Raw genomic sequence first — 19281 nt, 5'->3', positions numbered from 1 at the left:
GCAGCCGGGAACACTGCACCATGCTCAGAGACAGGACAGGCATCATTCATGTTTAACTTACTAAACCAAGCTGACATGTAAATTCCAAACACTTAACTTTCTCAAAGGTGCATTCGTTTGTATACGTACCGTGCACACCCACAAAGCGATGGTTTGGAAGAATTAATCCTTCACAGAAAGCTTTGTAAATCTCCCCCAGAGACAGCTACCAGCTTCTGCAATTTCTACAACCTCTGCAGCAGCACTTGTTGTTTCACTCGCTATCTAACTTCTGCCAAATTTCTTTGCGTAAGTGTGGAGACTTCCTTCTATTCAATTCAGTAACAGACTGGCTTTGTCGCTTCCTGCTCGGGAGGGGAGGGCTAAGTGGACATCGCATGCACCAATCAAGAAAAATCCCACTGGTTACGGCGGCCTTGGGATTGGCTTTGAGGGAACGCTGCCACTGGAATATTAACCAGCAGCGCATCTCTAAGGGTGGAATATCAAGCAGCAGCACGTAGCCAAGATGCAATTTGGCATCAAAGCAAAACTGGGCTCTTTGGACCACGGAGTGATTGGATTTGGGGGTCTAGAACAGCTGGTAGCGCAGCCGCTGCTGGGTTACTCTGGAAGAGATGCTGCTGGCAGACTGGGAAGAGCACAGAGAAGCAATAGAAGTCTTCAAGGAGCATAACGGATGGGCTGACAAAGAAACGGCAGAATGAAGCCATAAGCTTCAGATGCTTAGCATCAAGAGATGACCAATGCCCAGGCTGCCTGCACCGGCTTTCAGAAGTATTTGGACTATTTTCTTCCCTTTCTCAAAAACTTCTTCTGCTGTATTGCCCCACACGATGATGTCATCAATATATTGCAGATGTTCTGGAGCCCCACCCTGTTCCAGTGCCATCTGGATCAGTCCATGGCAAATGATGGGGCTGTGTTTCCACCCCTGGGGCAGTCGGTTCCAGGTGTACTGAACACCCCTCCAAGTGAAAGCAAACTGTGGCCTGCACTCCGCTGCCAAAGGGATTGAGAAGAACGCATTAGCAACATCAGTGGTGGCATACCACTTGGCTGCTTTTGACTCTAGTTCATATTGAAGTTCTAGCATGTCTGGCACGGCAGCAGTCAGCGGTGGCGTGACTTCGTTCAGGCCACGATAGTCTACTGTTAGTCTCCATTCTCCATTAGACTTTCACACTGGCCATATGGGACTGTTAAAAAGTGAGCAAGTCTTGCTGATCACTCCTTGGCTCTCCAGTTGATGAATCAGCTTATGGATGGGAATCAGGGAGTCTCGGTTGGTGAGATACTGCCACCAGCGCACCATTGCGGTAGCAATCGGCACCTGTTGTTCTTTGACCCTCAGCAACCCCACAACAGAGGGGTCCTCCAAGAGACCGGGCAAGGTGGACAGCTGTTTAATTTCCTCCGTCTCCAAGGTAGCTATACCAAAAGCTCACTAATATCCTTTTGGGTCCTTGAAATACCCTCTCCTGAGGCAGTCTATGCCAAGGATGCACGGGGCCTCTGGGCCAGCCGCAACGGGGTGCTTCTGCCACTCATTCCCAGTTAAGCTCGCTTCGGCCTCCGATACAGTCAGCTGTTGGGATCCCCCTGTCACTCCAGAAATCCAGATGGGTTCTGCCCCTTTATAGCTTGATGGCATTAGGGTACACTGTGCACCGGTGTCCACTAGAGCCTTATACTCCAGTGGGTCCGATATGCCAGGCCATCGAATCCACACAGTCCAGTAAACCCGGTTGTCCCTTTCCTCCACCTGGCTGGAGGCAGGGCCGCTCTAGTCCTGGTCATAGTATTCACTACTCACTTCTTGTAAATGCGAGTCAGGAGTTCCTTCGTTAAAATCAGAAGTAAGACCAGCCCTTCTACTCTGTCTGGGGAACTGCCCACTGGAAACTGGAGCAGCAATTTTCCTGGAAGAATCCCCTTGTCTTATTGTTTTTCCTTGCAATTCACGAACCCATGCCTCTAAGCTTGAGGTAGATTTTCCATCCCACTTCCTCATATCCTCTTCGTGGTCACACAGGTAAAACCAGAGGGTGCCCCGTGGTGTGTACCCTTTATATCCTCTCTCTCGAGCAGAAGAATGCTGACTCCTAATAGCTGAGATACTGGTCCATACAGGTGGAGAGTAGGACCTATCCTCTTTGAGCTGCTGGACTTCCCGGGACAGTTTCTCCACAGCCGAGACAAGGGACGAAGAGAGACTTTCTTCGCATTCCCAGAGCTGGCTAGCCGCTTCATCCACCATTGGTGCCTCTTCATTTTTCCAGGTCAGTATTGCCAACAAGTTGGCATACAACACTGGTGCGCTCCATACCAACTTCTGCCACATGGGCCGTGTGCACTTGACTTCATCAGGATCTTTGGATAACTGCTCATTCTCCAGGTCACTATAGATCACCTCCAGCACAGCTAATTCCCTCAGGTACTGGATAGCTCTCTCCATGGTGGTCCACTTGCCTGGGTGACATATAACATCTTCCTTGAAGGGATATCTTTCATTCATACCTGATAGTAGTCGCCTCCACAGGCTGAGGGCTTGTGCCCCTTTTCCAATCGCTTTGTCAATGCCCCCTTCCCTAGAAAGGAATCCCAGCTGTTTGGCTTCCTTACCCTCTAATTCCAGGCTATTGGCCCCGTTATCCCAGCATTGGAGCAGCCAGGTGACAATGTGCTTGCCTGGACGACAGCTGAAATCTTTGCCCATATCTCGCAGCTCATTCTAGGATAGGGATCGGGTGGTTTCTGTCTTGTTTACAAGTTGTTCCTCTTCCTCCTCCTCTCCTTGTGATGGCCCTGCTTTTTCATCATCCCTTTCTAAACGAGCTGACTTTCACTTCCAAGATTTCTTCTTGTGTATAGGGGCGACTGATACCGGCACAGGTTGGTTCCCTGGTTCAGCCGCAGTGCCTGTGGCCGGGGTAGCCACAGTGTCTGTTGTTTTGTCATCAGATACAAAGACCTTCTCTTCCCCTTGAGGGTACCGAAGAGTGTTGAACAGGGCTCGGTAGGCCTGGGCCAGGCCCCAGCACATTGCAGTGATTTGTGTCTCCCTAGAATTGCCAGGGTGACAGCATACCTTTTCCAAATATTCTACTAATTTTTCAGCATTTGGTACTTGTTCAGGAGTGAAGTTCCAAAACACTGGAGGTGCCCACCATCCTAGGCATTTGCCCATGCTATGCTACACACCCTGTCACTTATAACTATCCAGCCTTGGGACAGATCTCTGAGTGATATTCTTAAATTGCTTATTAACCTTAGACAAAACCGAAACAATATTCTGAAGACATACCAATAGAAGTATCTTAACTACCCAAGGATGTTCAAGATATGAAAAAGTTATTGTAATGAAGGAGGAAACATCATAGAAGAAGGTAGTGAAGGTGCCATTCTGTACTTCCTCCATAAAAAACCTCTCAGAGGAAGAAGTATGTAATTGCTAATTGTCTCCAAGAGGTGGTACCCAAAGTACAGTAATGACTTCAGTACAAAACCCAAATACCAGATAAAGCTCAAGGCCAGTGTTTTAATAACAAATCTCCCAGGCAAAACATCACTAGTCACTGCAGAGCACAGGAAACTGCAAAACCCAACACCAATCTTTAATGTGTACAGCAAAAAAAAAGAGCATGGTGCAGATCAGATAAACTAAGATCGAGAACAGATGAATCAATATCGTGACCTGCAACTTTTAACAGATATAAATTCCTTAATAAGCTGTGGTTAATCTGTTATTATCTCAAGCCCTTCGTGCCCCACATTGGACACCAAAAAATGACTGTCGTGGTTTAACCCCAGTTGGCAACCAAGCACCATGCAGCTGCTCCCTTTCCCTCCCCCTCCCAGTGGGATGGGGGCGAGAATTGGAAGAGCAAAAGTTAAGAAAACTCATGGGTTGAGATAAGAACAGTTTAATAATTGAAATAAAACAAAATAACAGTAATAACAACAATAATAATTGTCATGAAAAGGAAAACAACGAGAGAGAGAAACAGAACCCTGGAAAAAACAAGTGAAGAAACCACTCACCACCCACTGACGGATGCCCAGCCAGTCCCCGAGTAGCGATCGCTGCCCCCCAGCCAATTCCCTCCCGTTTATACACTGAGCATGATGTCATATGGTATGGAATAGCCCTTTGGCCAGTCTGGGTCAGCTGTCCTGGCTGTGCTCCCTCCCAGCTTCTCGTGCACCTGGCAGAGCATGGGAAGCTGAAAAGTCCTTGACTAGTGTAAGTACTACTTAGCAACAACTAAAACATCAGTGTGTTATCAACATTATTGTCATACTAAATCCAAAACACAGCACTATACCAGCTACTAGGAAGAAAATGTAACTATCCCAGCTGAAACTAGGACAGTATCACACCTATACATGGCTTGACTGTAGTCTGCATCAGTCGCAAACTCCTAGAAGCGCTGGCTGGAAGGAGCTCTGGAGATTGCTGGCCCTGCTGCCCACTTGAAGAGGGACTTTCCCTGGCTCTGGATCAGGTCAGCCTTGGCACTGCCAAACTGGAACGAGGAAAGCTGCACAGATGAGACTGCCACCCCGGATTCCTGTCCTGCTCTACCTTGTGAGCAAAATGGTTCTTCCTCATGTTCAATCTGAACCCCCCGAGATGCATTTTGTGTGCTTGCCCTGGGTGAAACTGCGTGACATCAGACCAAAGGACAGACAAAAGCAATGTAAGAGGCCAGTGGGGCAGTCAGGAAATTCAGCAAAGAAAGATGTAAGATGAGCTTCAGAGACTACTGTCTTCCCCAGAGACAGACTATACTGCAGCCTGAGTGCAGTCCTTGCTGGGCTGCAGAAGAGGAGCAGATCAGGATCCTGCTGGTTCTTCACACTGCTCTGCTTCTTAATTTTTATGATACTGGGATCCTAGGAGCTCAGAAATGCTGCATCTGCTTAGAAGCCAAAGCAGAAAGCTCTTTTTCTTAAAGAAGGCATATTTATTGGCTAAATATGTAAACCTTGAGGAGGAATGGTTATAACCAGGTAAATCAATTTTATGTGTATCCGTTAATTTTATTCTTTTCCTCCACTAGTAACAGAAGTTATTAAAATAACAAGAATGACTGTGCATAGTTCCCATTCTGGAGGTGACCCAGAGATCAGGGCAGCAAAGGCAGGCTCTGCAGGGAAAGAGTTTTATCAAGAACAACATCCTGTGTGGATCACCGATGGAGGGGAGGGGGACTGCAGCCCAAGAGCACTTCCAGGAGGCAGGGGTGTGAGACACAGCCTTGCTAGGCTTGTGCAACACTGCAGGCTCAGCTCCCTGTGTCCTGGCTGGGCTAATGCTGGTGTAAACTACACAGGAGGGAAGCTGATGTGCAGAGAAAGGTCCGTCCACTTGGGCTGTAGTGACAATGCTGAATGGCAGAGGTGTGCACTGGTGTTTACTGCCCCTCTAGGTATCTGCAGCCTTTGGTTTTGCCAAGCAAGCAAGGCTAAGATGCAAGAGACCTCAGCACTGCACTCCTTCCCACTCCTAGCCCAGCTATATAGACTGAGCTTTGCAGCACTAGTCGTGTGTAGTGCAGCCAGCACAGGGGGACTGAATGCATGGTACTCTTGCACTGAACACAGAATAACAGAGCGCAAGGACCACAGGACCCCCCACCCTATGGGCATCGGACCAGGTTGGGGAGGACCCATATGCACCAAAGCCAAGAAGCACCAGGACCTGCCACAGGGGCAAGGTGGCACAAGTTGCACTGCTTTGGCCAGGCTTGGATTTGGAAGGATCTGTCAGAAGGGTCCCACCTCCCCACAGCTGTGCCAGGGCTATTTCTGCACTAAACATCAAGTCCATCTTCAAACAGCCCAAGGATGGAGTGCTCAAACATCTTTTGATGGAAGATGGGTAGCTTGTGGCTGGCCAGTAACTCAGTCCAGCCTCTGGTTCAGGGGTGAAGCTCCCTGTAAACAACAGAGACTTTGGACAGTCAGTCAGCTCTCATCCATTAGTATACATTTGCCCCAATATTCAGCTGTAATCTTTAGGTGCAGTTCCCATCATGTCAGCTACAAAAGCAGCCTCCACATGAAGGCTCTAGTACAGCCCTCGTTCCCACTCCCTGTAGGCATAGCGAGGCTGGGAACCCTTGGCACTGTTTTCAGGAAAGATGGCAACAGCCACTCAATAATCCCTGCCTTGCATGCAGAACACACTGCTCTGCTTCTGGTTTCATTAACAGAAGCTTTAAAAAGAAAGAAAAAGGGGTGGTGGAGGTCACAGGAGGGCTCTGTCTCGTCTCCAGCTGTCTCTCTGATGGCTGACAAGCGCTTGGCAGCTTCTGGAAAAGGGAAAACTTAGCGATGAGGAAGGGAAATCCCAGATTATTTCTTGACAAAGCAAAGGAAGCTTCATAAAAGGGTTAGTGAGAGTTTGTCTGGAGCAGCAGGCAGAGCAGGGCTGTGGCGCTTCTGGTTTATTAGCACCTAGGGCTGCAGGCTGCTTCCGGAACCACTCATTAATCCTCTTGCTATTTTTGCTTAAGAATATTTAGCACTCCAGGGAAAGTGGGCTGAGACTGTCCAAGAGGACTGAGGCTAGGTCCTAGGAGAGATCTCTCCTATTCTTGGCTGCATGCCTCAGTTTGCCATACTGTAGTTTTCAAAGGAGTCAGGGAGCTTCATCAGACATGGCTAAATGTAATGTCCCCAGCACTCCCCGCTCCTCTGGAAAAATCCTCACCTGTGCTCTGTGAGAACTGCACAGCTCATGAAAAGGGTGCAGTGAGCACGGCACTCAGCCCACGGGATCAGTGCTGACAGCCAAGGGCTTCCTGGAACAGTGGCCCAGCACCATGGGGTCAGTAATGTGATGGAGAGTTGCATTTGCCAAGGACAGGAGGCAAATGTTCAAAGCACTTTTTGAAAAAACAAACACATGCTCACATAAAACACAGCAAGATCTCTGAGCAATGGAAGGAACTTCATAGGATGCTGACAATAAAGCTCTTTGCAATCTGGTGTCAAATTTATTTTAAGAAGTGTTGTAGCTCCATACTGTTGCTGATCCCAGTCTCTGCTAGTGCCTAACTTCAGCAGCAGCAGTGACCCATTTATCCCTGGCTTGGAAGCTGGGTCTTGTGACCTGACAAAGTCTACAACAACTTACTTAGTTTGAAGAGTCTACTATTCACATGCTTAAATCCAAATAGGAGCTTGTGGTTATGAGATGTGGCTGAAGCACTAGGGATAGGAGAAGATCAAGGTCTCAGAGCTATCTGTCCACTCGCAGAGGTTTGCTTTGCTGTTGCTGTTCTTGATTTGATTGATTTAGCCAATCTAATTTCTCTTTAAGCAGCTAAGCCTGAGGCCTGTTGGATCACTGAATTCCCCAAAAAGAAGTTACTCAGAAGCAAGCGAGATGAATGAGAAGGCTAGGTACAAAATTGGGAAGTGCTTTTCTGCAAAGATATTGCGAGACATGGGAATGGTTAGCGTGAGAAGACCCCGATGATGTAATCCCCAGGAGTGAGTGTCTGAAGTCCCACTCTGCAGGTTTCAAACGTGCTCCCTGCGGTCAGAAGCCCCATCTGGAGGTAGAAAGAGGAATGGATTTTCTGGTCATAACTGCAGGGCCAGCTGTGCTGCTGGATGGTCCATCCAACATGCTCTGATCGAGACTGACCGGCCTCAGCCACAGCCCCAGACATCGTTGACAGTAGCTCTGTTTTCTCCCGAGCTCAGGAGACCTCACATCAGGAGGCAGGTACACCCTCCCAAGTAGGCCTGTGGTATTTGTAGCTCCTGGGCTTTGTAACCACATACCATTTTGAAGCAGTCTGAAAATGAGCACCAGCAGTGCCAACCTAATGCCCCAAGTCAGAAGCAACCTCTGCTTCCCCACTGCACCCACCCTGGGAGCAGTCAGGAAATGCTGAGGCTGGTCCTGCCTCAAGTGCAGACATCTGTCTCCGATATAACGCAGTGCATGGGAATGATGAGGGAGGCAGAGAAGTCCAGAGGAGCACCAGACATCCCTCATTTGACATATAACTAGCTAAGCCAGTCAGCAGAGGGGCTCACCTACCATTCCATCGTCCTCATCTCGTGGCGAGTAGGTGAGTGTGCTGGAGGAGGATGGGGTCCGACGATGCTGTTTAAAAGTATTGGTCCCGTCAGCTTTAAAGCAAATTAAAAAAAAAAAAAAAAAAGAAAGCAAGCATTTAGGCTCTTCAGTAACATTTCCGAGCTACAGGTCAGTCTGTAGCTGTAAGTGTTCCTTGAAAAAGGAAAAGACTACGGATTCCCTAACTCCAGTTCTTGACCTGGACATATCAATCCTGATCTCTGATAGCTTGCTGAAATGCATGCAGCCCTTTGAAAGCAGCTTGCCCAGAAAAGTGCACAGATAATATTCTACCAGGTCCATAGGTCAAAAATACTATTAAAAGGAAACCTTATACTCCCACATATTTCAGTCACCAACAAAAATTGCTTCGTTCAAGGGAGGTCTGGATATTCTTGTAGCACAAGGGAAACATGCTAAATTAAATTGGAGATATTTGTATAGAGATTATACTACTGACTTATATAAAATCTTGAATGTAAATATTCAGGAGTCCAAAAACATCTAGAGTCCAGAGTCCTGTACAAATGTAATCCAAACATTTCGCCCGGGCAGATGTTCATTTCCTTATCTAAATCAGTGTCAAGTGCCACAGTTTATCTTTACTAAAGTCAGGATATTTTTATTCCAAAATGAAACGAGACCTCTTCCTACATTCACACCACATGTCAGGGCTCAGACTCCTCACCTGCTGGGCTTTGAGGAACAAAGCACAAGAATTTTAAATGAGCAGGTACACTTGCACCCCCTCCTGTCTGAGTTAAAAATGGCCATGGGGGTTTTACCAAAGTGTCCAGAGTGACTTAACAGTCAGGCAGAGAGCGAAGATGGGAATTTTCAGCACTGGTAATGATTGCGTGAGAAGTCACAGAGATAAATAAGATTTGGGACTGAGCTCTGTATCAAACCCTGTTGTACTACCCTAGTTTCAGCAAGGGCTTCCCAGTGGTACCGTTAAGTCTGCCTAATGGGAGAAAATTTCTATGCATGCTCATTTCCATCATGCATGGTGATCAGATGCCATGATTAAATAATACTTGGGCTGCATAATACTAAAAACAGCACCTCGACACCTATCTTTAACAAACACAGTGATTCTCCCAACAGCTTTATCATCTGTAAAACAACAACAACAACAACAAATGGCAGGAATAGTGCGTTGGGGGAGAAGCTCTGTGCATGAAATACACTCACGCTTTGTGATGGTCGTCACAGCAGAGTAGGCTGGCCCAAAAGTTGTTTCCATTCTTGTCTGAAATATTGACAAAATGAAAGTCAGTGCGTATCACTGCAGCACAACCCAAAGGCTTGTTACCTTTCCTGAACTGGTAAAAAAAATGTACATATATATTCCCAACTTTTATCTGTGGATATTGTAATTTTTAAGAGGCAAGAAAGTACCATATTTTCAAAAGCCATCTTCATTTTCTCAAAAGAAAGGATGAGGACATAAGAAGCAGCCCTAACCCCTATCCTCTGCCAACACCACCAAGCCTTACCCCGTTAGTGTTTTCGGAAGTAGTGATGTTTGTTGTGCCACTGGAGAAACGATTGTAGCGAGCGTTCTTGTTTGAGCTCATAATCTAGGCCAGCATTTGTTAGTCATGGGAAGTTTGCTCTGTGGAAGAAGACAGACAGAAAGAGAGTTAGGTTTGTTGTACATATTTTCCTGGGCTCAGAGAACAATCTCCTGTAGCATGAAGTCCAAGTATTTACCAAAGCTCACATAAACCTGAATTTTCAGAAGCAAGTGGCAAGGTCAAAGTCAGGTTCCTTCAAATCATTCCTGGACGAATGTTCAGCATTTTCTAAAGATATGGTATCTTTTAAAATGACTCCTTAATCACCCAAATACTGGAATACCCATAATCATCAGCTGCTTTTACAAGTATAAACTGTTGTAATAGCAAATGAGACTTCTCAGGAGACTAAGACAGACAGCATTTCACTGGTCACAATACACATCAATCTTTTAAAAATAAGAGTATGTACCAGTTGTGACTGACAGTCCCAGCAGAGAAGAGCCCTATGCAGGCTCTGTATCTGGTCCTCTCTACCTCCCCAGTTTGAGCGTAGTTCAGAAAGCAGGTTACCTGCTGCTTCCCAAAACACTTTGCACAGAGCAGTGATTAGTAAGTAGGGTCCTAAAAGGGAGCCCCTTCCACAAGAGACAGCAATGGCAAGCACGGAGCAGACTGTACCATGGCAGGCAGAGAGATTTCGGCAGACGCCACAGACATAAGCCTGATCTTTCAGCGTGCCGGGCAACTGTGAGTGCCTGGAGGGCAGAAAAGGCCTCTGGATGTAAAGCTATACCAGTAAAACCTTTATCCCATTAACTGTGAGACTCAAGCTGAGCTGGCCTGGACTCCAGAGCCCAGGGAGCTTGTTCACTCGCAGCTTTGCAGCTCAGGCCACCTTCCAAGCACATGACAGAAACATCCCATTCAGTCACCGGGAGCTTTGCTTTAGCACAAGGGGTTGTGACTGCCTTCCTCCCTCCAGGACCACCCACCCCCAGATGAAGGAAGAGGTGCCCTGGAAGCTCAGCAGCCCCACATCCTCATCAGCTAGGGTGGCAGAAAGGGATCCCTCCAAGGGAGCCCCTTTCCCGGGCAGGCTATGCCACGCTTTCTGGCACTTCCAGCCAAGGAAACCAAAGCCTAAACTTCCCTGCACCCCCAGAACTTACGGCTGCCTCATATTCAAGAGTGTGATTAGCACAGGCCTCATCCTGTTCTTGTGATGAACTCAGTGGGAGTTTTGCTATTTAACTCAAAAGCCCTGGGCTGTACTGCTGAACACAAAAGCCAGGACTAGATCTCAGCAGAAAGCAAAAATCTCACGTTTGATCTAGTTCTGTTTGCATTAAAGGAGTTCTCTCCAGCATGGTCTGAGCTACGAGGTCAAGAAAACCATGAAAGAAACCTTACTTCAAGTAACACGTTTGTGGTTCTGGATCTCTCTCCCAGTTTCTGCTCAGAAACAACCGCAAAGTCTGGATCATCACCCAGAAAGAGAAACCCTCTCCCACAAGAAGTCAGCAGAGGAGCTCATTTCTCTTCTGGCGTTGTTTACACAGTTTTTTACTAGGTTTAAGTTTGCAAAGTCAAGTATTACACAATGATAATTTGCAGAAACACATGGAGCTTGCTTTCTTTAACCTCTGTTGAAACCTGATGCTGGCTTCAGGGCACAAAATTATGCTGGGGTCCCAGTGAATCTGACAAGATGCTTTGGAGCCAGGGTACCTATAGGAAGGAGCCACACCTCCTCTCTGCCATCATACGGAGATGCTTCTGAAGACAAGGGTTCAGCAGGGCACTGAACTCTCCTCCCAAGCTGCCCCTTCATCCTTGCAGCTGAAAGGTACTGCTTGCACTCGCGGGCTGTCCCAGCCTGCCCAAGGAGCCAGGGACCCTGCACTCCAGGAATAAGCTGCTCAGGATGGATCCGGATTAAGAGACCCCTTTCTGTCCAAGGTATAGTTAAGTCTTGGTACTCTCACTGCCAGCAGCAGAGTCCAAGGGCTAAACAGACAGACCAGAGAGACATCTGCAGTGAGGACAGACAGGCCAAAAATGGTTTATTAAGACACAACCTAAACCCTTTTTTGCAGGACAAGAGCCAACCACCAGCGAAGGGCACCTCAGAAGAAACACCCTGCAGACGCCTGCAATCGGCCGATGCAGAGCTCCCAGTCCCTTTCAGATGTGCCTGCTTCTGGCCCTGGCTGAGACGGCACCGCTCTGGCCAGGCTTTCACACTCCTGCTGCTCACATTTCCAATCTTTGGGGAGGTGAAATGTCTTAGTTGTTCCTAGCAATTTGTCTTCTCTTATCTGAAGATGACAAGTCCTAAATCTCTAAGCTCTTTATAAAGGAGAACACTTTGATTTCTCTGCTTTACAGAGAGGGAAACTGAGGCTCACAGAGAGACACACACAATGTAGCTGTGACCTGGGGCTGGCCCAGGGCCCCCTTAGTCCCAGCCCAAGAGCATAACCCACCTCCCCTGCGAGGCTGCCCGCACACAGGGCCAGTCGCGTCCTGCACTCACATTTTAAACTGCAAAGGCGACGCTCAGGATGTCCTTGGCCAGTGCTCTGCTAACAGCCAACAGCTCAGCCACGCCTGACACAGCACTTCGTGTTGCTCGCTGCAGTTCTTTATCGGACAACTGTCAGGCAGCCAGATTACAGCAGCAGAAGAGCCCAGGGAAACACTACTCAGGTCTAAACTCCCGAAAAAAGTTGCCGTTTAAAACAAAAAACCAAAACCCAAACAAAAAACCAACCAAACAAAAACCTCAAAACCAAACCTAAGACCATCTTAAAAATAGGGATCTGGATAATGTTTTCCACACATTTGAAAGCACTGTCCTGGCTGTTTGCAAATGCCAGATCCCTTAGGAGATGCTGAGCAGAATTGTTGGAGTTGTCTCAAAAACAGCAGGAATGAAGTAGTGTTGTGCTGCTGCATCGTGGAGACCTGCCGAGTTTAAAGCTGGGTTCAGCAAGTGAGAAGTTTGGCGTTGGCCATCAGGATCCTTTTATTCCTTTCAGTGGTTCCTTAGAGCACAGATAGCAGAAGGCACAGGGAAGGTGGGTGGTGGGGAAGAGGGCAGACAAGCTTTTGAGTAACACACTGACTGTGGCCCCACGAGGTCTGAACCCCGCTCAGCCCCTCACTCCCTCGCAGCCTTGGGCAAGCCACTGGAGCTCTCTGCTTCCTCCCTGCACAAGTCTCTTCAGTTTAACTCTTCTGCACAGCGTAGCTGGACTACAAAGCCTGAAGATGAAAGAATCTTTGGATATTTGTGCAGCGTCTAGCACAAAAAGGTCTCGACCTTAGCTGGGGGCTCCAAATGATGCAGTGCTCATAAATAATGTAAAGCAAGTACTTCCATGTGTGGTGACACAAACTATCACATTTTCTGTGATTTCATATCTCAAGGTTGCATTATTTCATGTCTAATAACATGCATGTATCCCTGCAGTTCCCCTCCTATATAGGTTCCCTATGTCTATCAATACAGCCAAGCTCACTAATCTCTGGAGAAGGGAGTCAGCACCCTCCTCCTGCCACGTTGGGGTGGAAATAGAGGGACTTGCTTTTCAGAAGGGCTATGAATTCATGATTCCTTCTTCAGAGAACCTCAGCAACATCCACCCAAACACCCTCTATCCTGTACCACTCACAAGGGAAGAGCAGGGGTATGGTCCCACCTCACGAGTCATGACAGCGTTAAGGGAACCTGGCATATCAAATATTCCTACTGGGTTAAGGCAAACAATCACTCTCAGATGGAAAGAGAGGAAGCTCATCCTTATGGAGGATTGTGGGCCGTCTGGAGACTCAGGCAAAAGCTTCATCCCCTTCTCATTTTCAGGGTATGTATTGCCTTCAAACATAACAGATGGAGACTCAAAAAAGCAATGGGAAAGCACTCACTGTGGAGCACAGAGAGACAGGGAAAACCAAGAATGAGGACAACTAACAGTTTGAGTAGTTTTGTAATATCATTAAACGTAGCATCAGACGTGCAACAGTGATATACAGGCACTTGAGCTACTGCAATCAGTGAGTTATGGTCTGTCAGCCAAGGATGAGTATGACCCTTTAGATAACTGCCTTTGAAACTTCTGTGCAGGCTAGGAGGTGTCCACCATGGTGCGGCTCACAGGGTAACCCAGCAGGCCACAGAACTGCTTACTGCTGAGAGGCATTAAGGAGACACATATCCAGTTCCACCCTGTCCCAAAGCCCCACTGAAATGGATATAAAATGCCTTCCAACTTCAACAGATCTTGGATATATCCAAAGCAAGGAAGGGAACACGGGCTGGAATACAGGGATTTTCCACTCGTCGTTTATAAGCACGTCCTGTGCTCTGCAGGCTAAGCAACCTACCTGCAAGCAGCAGCAGGGAGCCTGCTTCATGTCTTCTCTGAACAGAAACCAGAGGAATGCGAGCAATGGAAAAAATGTCGAGTGGAATATCAGCCAGGCTGCAGAACACCAGCTGCCACATGAATATCTGATTTCAGCCCAAATCTCTGCAACCACCATATACAGGAAGCATTTCAACAGAGCAGACATCTCTCCGGAGCACTGTGACAGGTCCTTCACATCTCAAGCAGCCTTCCAAGAGGTACTGAGAAAGGCCTTTTCCAACTGTATCAAAGAAGTTAGAAGGAGGCAGAAAAGAGCTGGTGTTGTCGACATTAATACCAGCTGCCTACAGCACTTGCAAAAATCTTCACCAGATCTCTGAACCTTGGATTGGCATCTGAATCCTGCTGGCTACACTGTCCTGTGCTCCCAGGCTCGGAGCATCCCTCCAGGGTGGCTCGTGTCCCTCCCTGGGGCAACCCTGCACCGGCCACGGGCAGCTCCTGGCCCTGTTCTGACTGCAGGCAGAGCTCCTCAGCCTGTGGGGTCCAAGCAGAACTGCGTCCCAAGGAGATACAGACTACGACACAGTGAAAGTATCAAATATTTTGTGTTACAAAGCACGTGCACTCTGTGACCTAGAAGAAACACTAAGATTTACTGGAAATCACAGCATCCTTTGGGTTGCTAAATCCTTCTCAGATGACCAAATACAAAGGGCCTCCAGAAATCCCCTGAGCATCTTCAGCACTCTGCAGAGCAGCAGCTCAGAAGCCCTCACGCTGGAAACATTCTCCCAATTTTCCGGCCCAGGACTCTACAAGGTCAGGTTATGATTTACAGCAAAACAGGTTGCAGAGGCACCCTGACACCTGCAGTGAGAGGACAGGCTCCATTTGCTCTGAAAAGACAAGAACTGTTGAAAGAACTTGTGCGTCCCAGCAGCACAACAGTACAGGGCTGCCCTCTAAACCAGAGAGGCAGGCCTGGACCCATGTGTCTGGAGATCAGCTTGGGAACCCAGCCTGTGATCCAGACTCTCCTTGCCTGGAGTTAATTTTTATTCTTTTTTTCTTTTCTTTTTTTTTTTTTAACATGAAACTTTAGTGGGTTTGACAGTATGTCCTGGTTTCGGCTGGGATAGAGTTAATTTATTTTTCCTTCTAGTAGCTGGTATAGTGCTGTGTTTTAGATTTAGTATGAGAATAATGTTGATAACACACTGATGTTTTAGTTGTTGCTAAGTAGTGCCTACACTAGCCAAGGACTTTTCAGCTTCTCACGCCCCTGGGAGGGGGCACAGCCAGGACAGTTGACCCACACTGGCCAAAGGGCTATTCCATACCATATGCCGTCATGCTCAGTATTTAAACTGGGGGGAGTTGGCCGGGGGCAGCGATCGCTGCTTGGGAACTGGCTGGGCATCGGTCAGTGGGTGGTGAGCAATTGCATTGTGCATCACTTGTTTTGTATATTCTTTTATCAATATTATTATTTTCCCTTCCTTTTCTGTCCTATTAAACTGTCTTTATCTCAACCCACAAATTTTACTTTTTTTTTTCTCCCCCCCCCCCCCCCCCTTCTCTCCCCCATCCCACTGGGGTGGGGGGGAGTAAGCGAGTGGTTGTGCGGTGTTTAGTTGCCTGCCGCGTTAAAGCACAACACAGTAAAAAAAGAGGGGAAGAAATCTACCCTGGAAAAAGGAAGCTGTGGGGACCCGCTATTCGCTAAATCACATGGCTGATAGTGACCAGATGCGAGGGAGGGGAAGGGCTAGGTTTCAGCATTTGCACACCACAGGAATCAACTCAGGCTTTTGAGACTCAGCAAGAAGAAAAGACTTAAAATTCCTACTTTAGTAATCCAGGCAAGAAAAAACCCAACCACCAGTAGTTGCAGAGAGCTGGGGAAAGCAGTGCTCTTTCTCCCCACTGCAGAGGCCAACAGGATCAGGAACAGAGCTGTTTACTGCTGGCTGTCTCACACTGCTGCCAACCCCATAGCTGCACCTCAAAGCAGGGAGGGGAATCACCTCTGGGACCAGTGTCGTGGCTGATCCTCTGGTCGTGCTGAAGAGTTTGCCCACAAGAGGGGTCTGATGGGACCGGCACAGTACCTCAAGGGTCTCATCTCAGCTCCCAGAGCACACACCCACGCCTGGCTATTCCCAACACTCAGCAAAAGATCCTTACAACCAACCTCAAGATCAAGGCCAGGGCTTTGATGGGGTACATGGCATGAGGAGAAGGGATGGCAGAGTATCTCGTCCTTCACAAACATCACATAACCTGCCTGGTCCCGCTTAGGAGCCAGTTCCTAATGCGGGAACCACACTATTGCAGGCACAACAGCACTGCTGGGGTTTGTGCTCCAGCTGCTCTCCGGGGCGAGACATGGGCATGGCACCGGGTCCCTTAGGTGAAACATGGCACTGCTGGGGAGTGCCTGGCAGACCCAATGCCCCACACTGCACAGTGTCTCTTTACCAAAAAACCTGCAAGTGTCTCTGCCTTACACAATCAACAGCTCATAAAGCTCAGTGATATGTCCTACATCTGCTTTATTCTTCTTTTTTTCCCCTCCCTCAGTTCACTGAAGCTCTCTAAGGTTATTCACCCCTGTGGAAACTGCTGGGCTGGCAAAATCATACACAGCAGGAGTGTTTGCTGGAGAGCGAGGCCAATGCATGCAGCTGGCCTCATAAGGCAGGCAGGCATGGGGTTATCCTGCTCTGGCTGGGAACGGGCTGCGGGTGACGTGAATTTCCTTATTTCACAGCCTGGGTATTTATGTCATAAGACACAAGCTCCTGTTCCTCTTACAACACCGCGGCCAGAACGGGAAGGGTTACACATCCTTGAGAGTGTTGGCACATCACTAGGGAAATACTCTTACGAAAGCTAAAATGCATCGTGCTGCTCCAACAGCCCAGCTCAGCAGGACAAGGGCAAGGCAAGGCAAGGCGGTGCCGAGAGCAGGGGGTGTGCGTTTGTGCACTACCCCCCCTTCCTCAGCTGCATCGCAAGCTCTCACACAGCCAGGGCTCCTCTGGGGAGGTAACAGGGCTAGTAAATCCGGTCCAGTTTGGGCAGGCTCTGTCCACTTTGTTCTTCTGCAGTACCGAGGTGCTGCCCACACTTTCTACCTGTGAACTGATTCTCAGTGGCCCATAGCAACCTGCAAGAGACTGTCTCAGACCAAAGCACAAATGAGACAAGATTCATGAGCTGAAATGTTTACTCTTCTACGGAGACAACCATGGGACAGTCACTCTGGCTTTCTTGGTCAGTGTCTCTGGTGGAAATAGCACTCATTTCGTAAGTGCTTGCGAATTTCATTAACAGGGCTTAAAGAACATGGTGACAAGGACTATCAGCATCTAGTCTGACTTGAAAAACACGGGCCATAAGAACCTGCGTCAGCTACAGCAGATCACAGAGATAGACATCTCTCAGGGTGGTCACAGGACAGGAGGCAGAGGGTGGAGCTCAATGGTCACTTCTCAGGTTAGAGAAGACTACGCAAGGGTTCCTCCAAGAACCACTGCTGAATAAGCTTTTTCAAGGTCATAGGTGAAGACGTTGAATGTGAGCAGTGAAATTGCCCAGTCTGCAGATGACACTAAGCTCCTTTGAGTAGTCAAATACCATGTTGATGGTAAGGAACTCAAGAACAACCTCACAGAACTGAGGAGACAAAAAGGTTGCAGATGAGCTTTTATGGAGATAAACGTCAAGCAACACATCTAGGGAAAAATATTGAAAGCGGGCCTATGCAATGCTCAGCTCTGACATGGCAGCTACAACTCAGGAAAGAGACACTGGGGTCTCTGTGGACAGTTAGCTGCAATTCTCAGCCCAGAGGACAGCAGCAGACAAACAAGCCAACAAAATGCTGAGCAGCATCAGAAAAGCTGTGGAGAACAACTGCGAGACTGTCATTTGGGTGCTACATAAAACCTTGATGTACTTGTCTCCTGAGTACTGTAGCGGTTCTGGGTTTTGCTTCGGAAGAATGCCACAGTGTAGAAACTTCAGGGACTGACAAATAAAAGGATCAATGGGATGTAGTCCCTAATCCAGCTGCTCTGAGTGGTGGGAAAATATGAGGCAAATGGATGGTAGAAATTGGTCAGATTCATGTGCTCTCCGTTAATAGTATCCATTTTTGGAACTGCTGAAGACAAAACTGGGGCTAGGCAGACTAATGCTCTGACCCAGCTGGGCTTTTCCTACACTCTTAGGGTGACCTCTCTAAGACCAGGCTCATACACTGAGAGGTGCAGTCAGTGCTAGAGGAATATAAAACGTGAACAGTTTCAGCCTTACCAACAGAGCACGGCACTTCCATCTGGTGGGTCTTTGCTTCTGTGGAACAGAGAGAGTCTTCTTATTGTTTACAAGTTTTTGCATTGCTCTTAAAAGTCATACAAACTTTTCTGAGCTACTTAAAGTGAGACCATAATTGTACTGAGCTGTCAGCAATAAGAATAAAAGTGCTATTTCTAATTGCTGCTACTTTTACCAGCTCTTCAATTGACTGCAGAGCTGAGAGAGCACATTCAACAGCTGTTTGAACATTGTCATTCCTTTGTGCAAATGCAGTTCAGAAAGGTAAATCATTTTGTACTAGGTGCTTTTCCTAAAGGGTAATGAGTCCTTGGGATAGAAAAACTTTTTGCAATACTTCATGTTAAAACCTGAAGCAGTAACTTTCAGATGTGCCTGTGACAGGATCAAAAGTGATTGCTCTGGTGGAATAAAGCATCTCATTTTTCCCAAAACCCTAAGTTAGAAGTTAGAACAGAGGCCAATGTTCAATGCTGTTTCCATGACACAAAAGCTATACTTGAAGCTTTACTTCCATTTTAGGAAACTTGGAAGCATCCACCTACTACACCATTTTTCTTATGCATAAGGCTGCAGACCAGGTTCCGGTAGTGCCTGACCCCTGCAACTGAGATTGGCCTGTCTCAGCTCAGTACCTACGTGGTTGCTGGTGGGGTGGCCAGGCTGGCAGAAGCTGGCACGCTCAGAGCTCTTCCACACAAGGCCCTTAATCAAAAGGTGCTTTAAAAGTTGGCCCTAACATTACACTGCTGCATGCTGTTCCTTTCACAGCTTGTGATCTTTCCCACATCCTCACTCAAAGAACAGACCCCATTCAGAGACCTTCGCATTATTAAAGTGCAGATTTGTTTAAGAAAAAAGAAAAAATAATCCAAGCCCCCAAACCAACAACCTCCTACCCCTCAGTCCTGCTGCTGTTTCTTGAGAGGGAGTG

The 19281-nt window shown here is 47.7% G+C and overlaps 1 protein-coding gene across 6 annotated transcripts in view; it reads right to left on the bottom strand.

Moving 5' to 3' along the window:
• Window positions 1-19281, bottom strand: part of TRAF7 (TNF receptor associated factor 7) — a 40753-nt gene that overhangs the window by 15460 nt on the left and 6012 nt on the right. For 3 of the 6 annotated variants that reach the window (XM_087730800.1, XM_087730798.1, XM_087730799.1), the window contains exons 2-4: window positions 9604-9722; window positions 9299-9356; window positions 8066-8157 (exon numbers count right to left, since the gene is read on the bottom strand). In XM_087730800.1, coding sequence (XP_087586926.1) covers window positions 8066-8157; window positions 9299-9356; window positions 9604-9684 — 231 coding nt within the window. In that variant the 5' untranslated portion in view covers window positions 9685-9722. Of the gene's footprint in view, window positions 1-129; window positions 755-8061; window positions 8158-9298; window positions 9357-9603; window positions 9723-19281 lie in introns of those variants that run through there. The other 3 variants (XM_087730801.1, XM_087730802.1, XM_087730803.1) reach the window with 3 other exon arrangements.

The sequence above is a fragment of the Nipponia nippon genome, unplaced genomic scaffold (assembly GCF_047370975.1).
Source record: "Nipponia nippon isolate SJK-2023a ecotype South Korea unplaced genomic scaffold, ASM4737097v1 scaffold_5, whole genome shotgun sequence".
Classification (NCBI taxonomy): domain Eukaryota; kingdom Metazoa; phylum Chordata; class Aves; order Pelecaniformes; family Threskiornithidae; genus Nipponia; species Nipponia nippon.
Note: the sequence above shows the minus strand (reverse complement) of the source record. Positions and strands in the feature narration are given on the sequence as shown.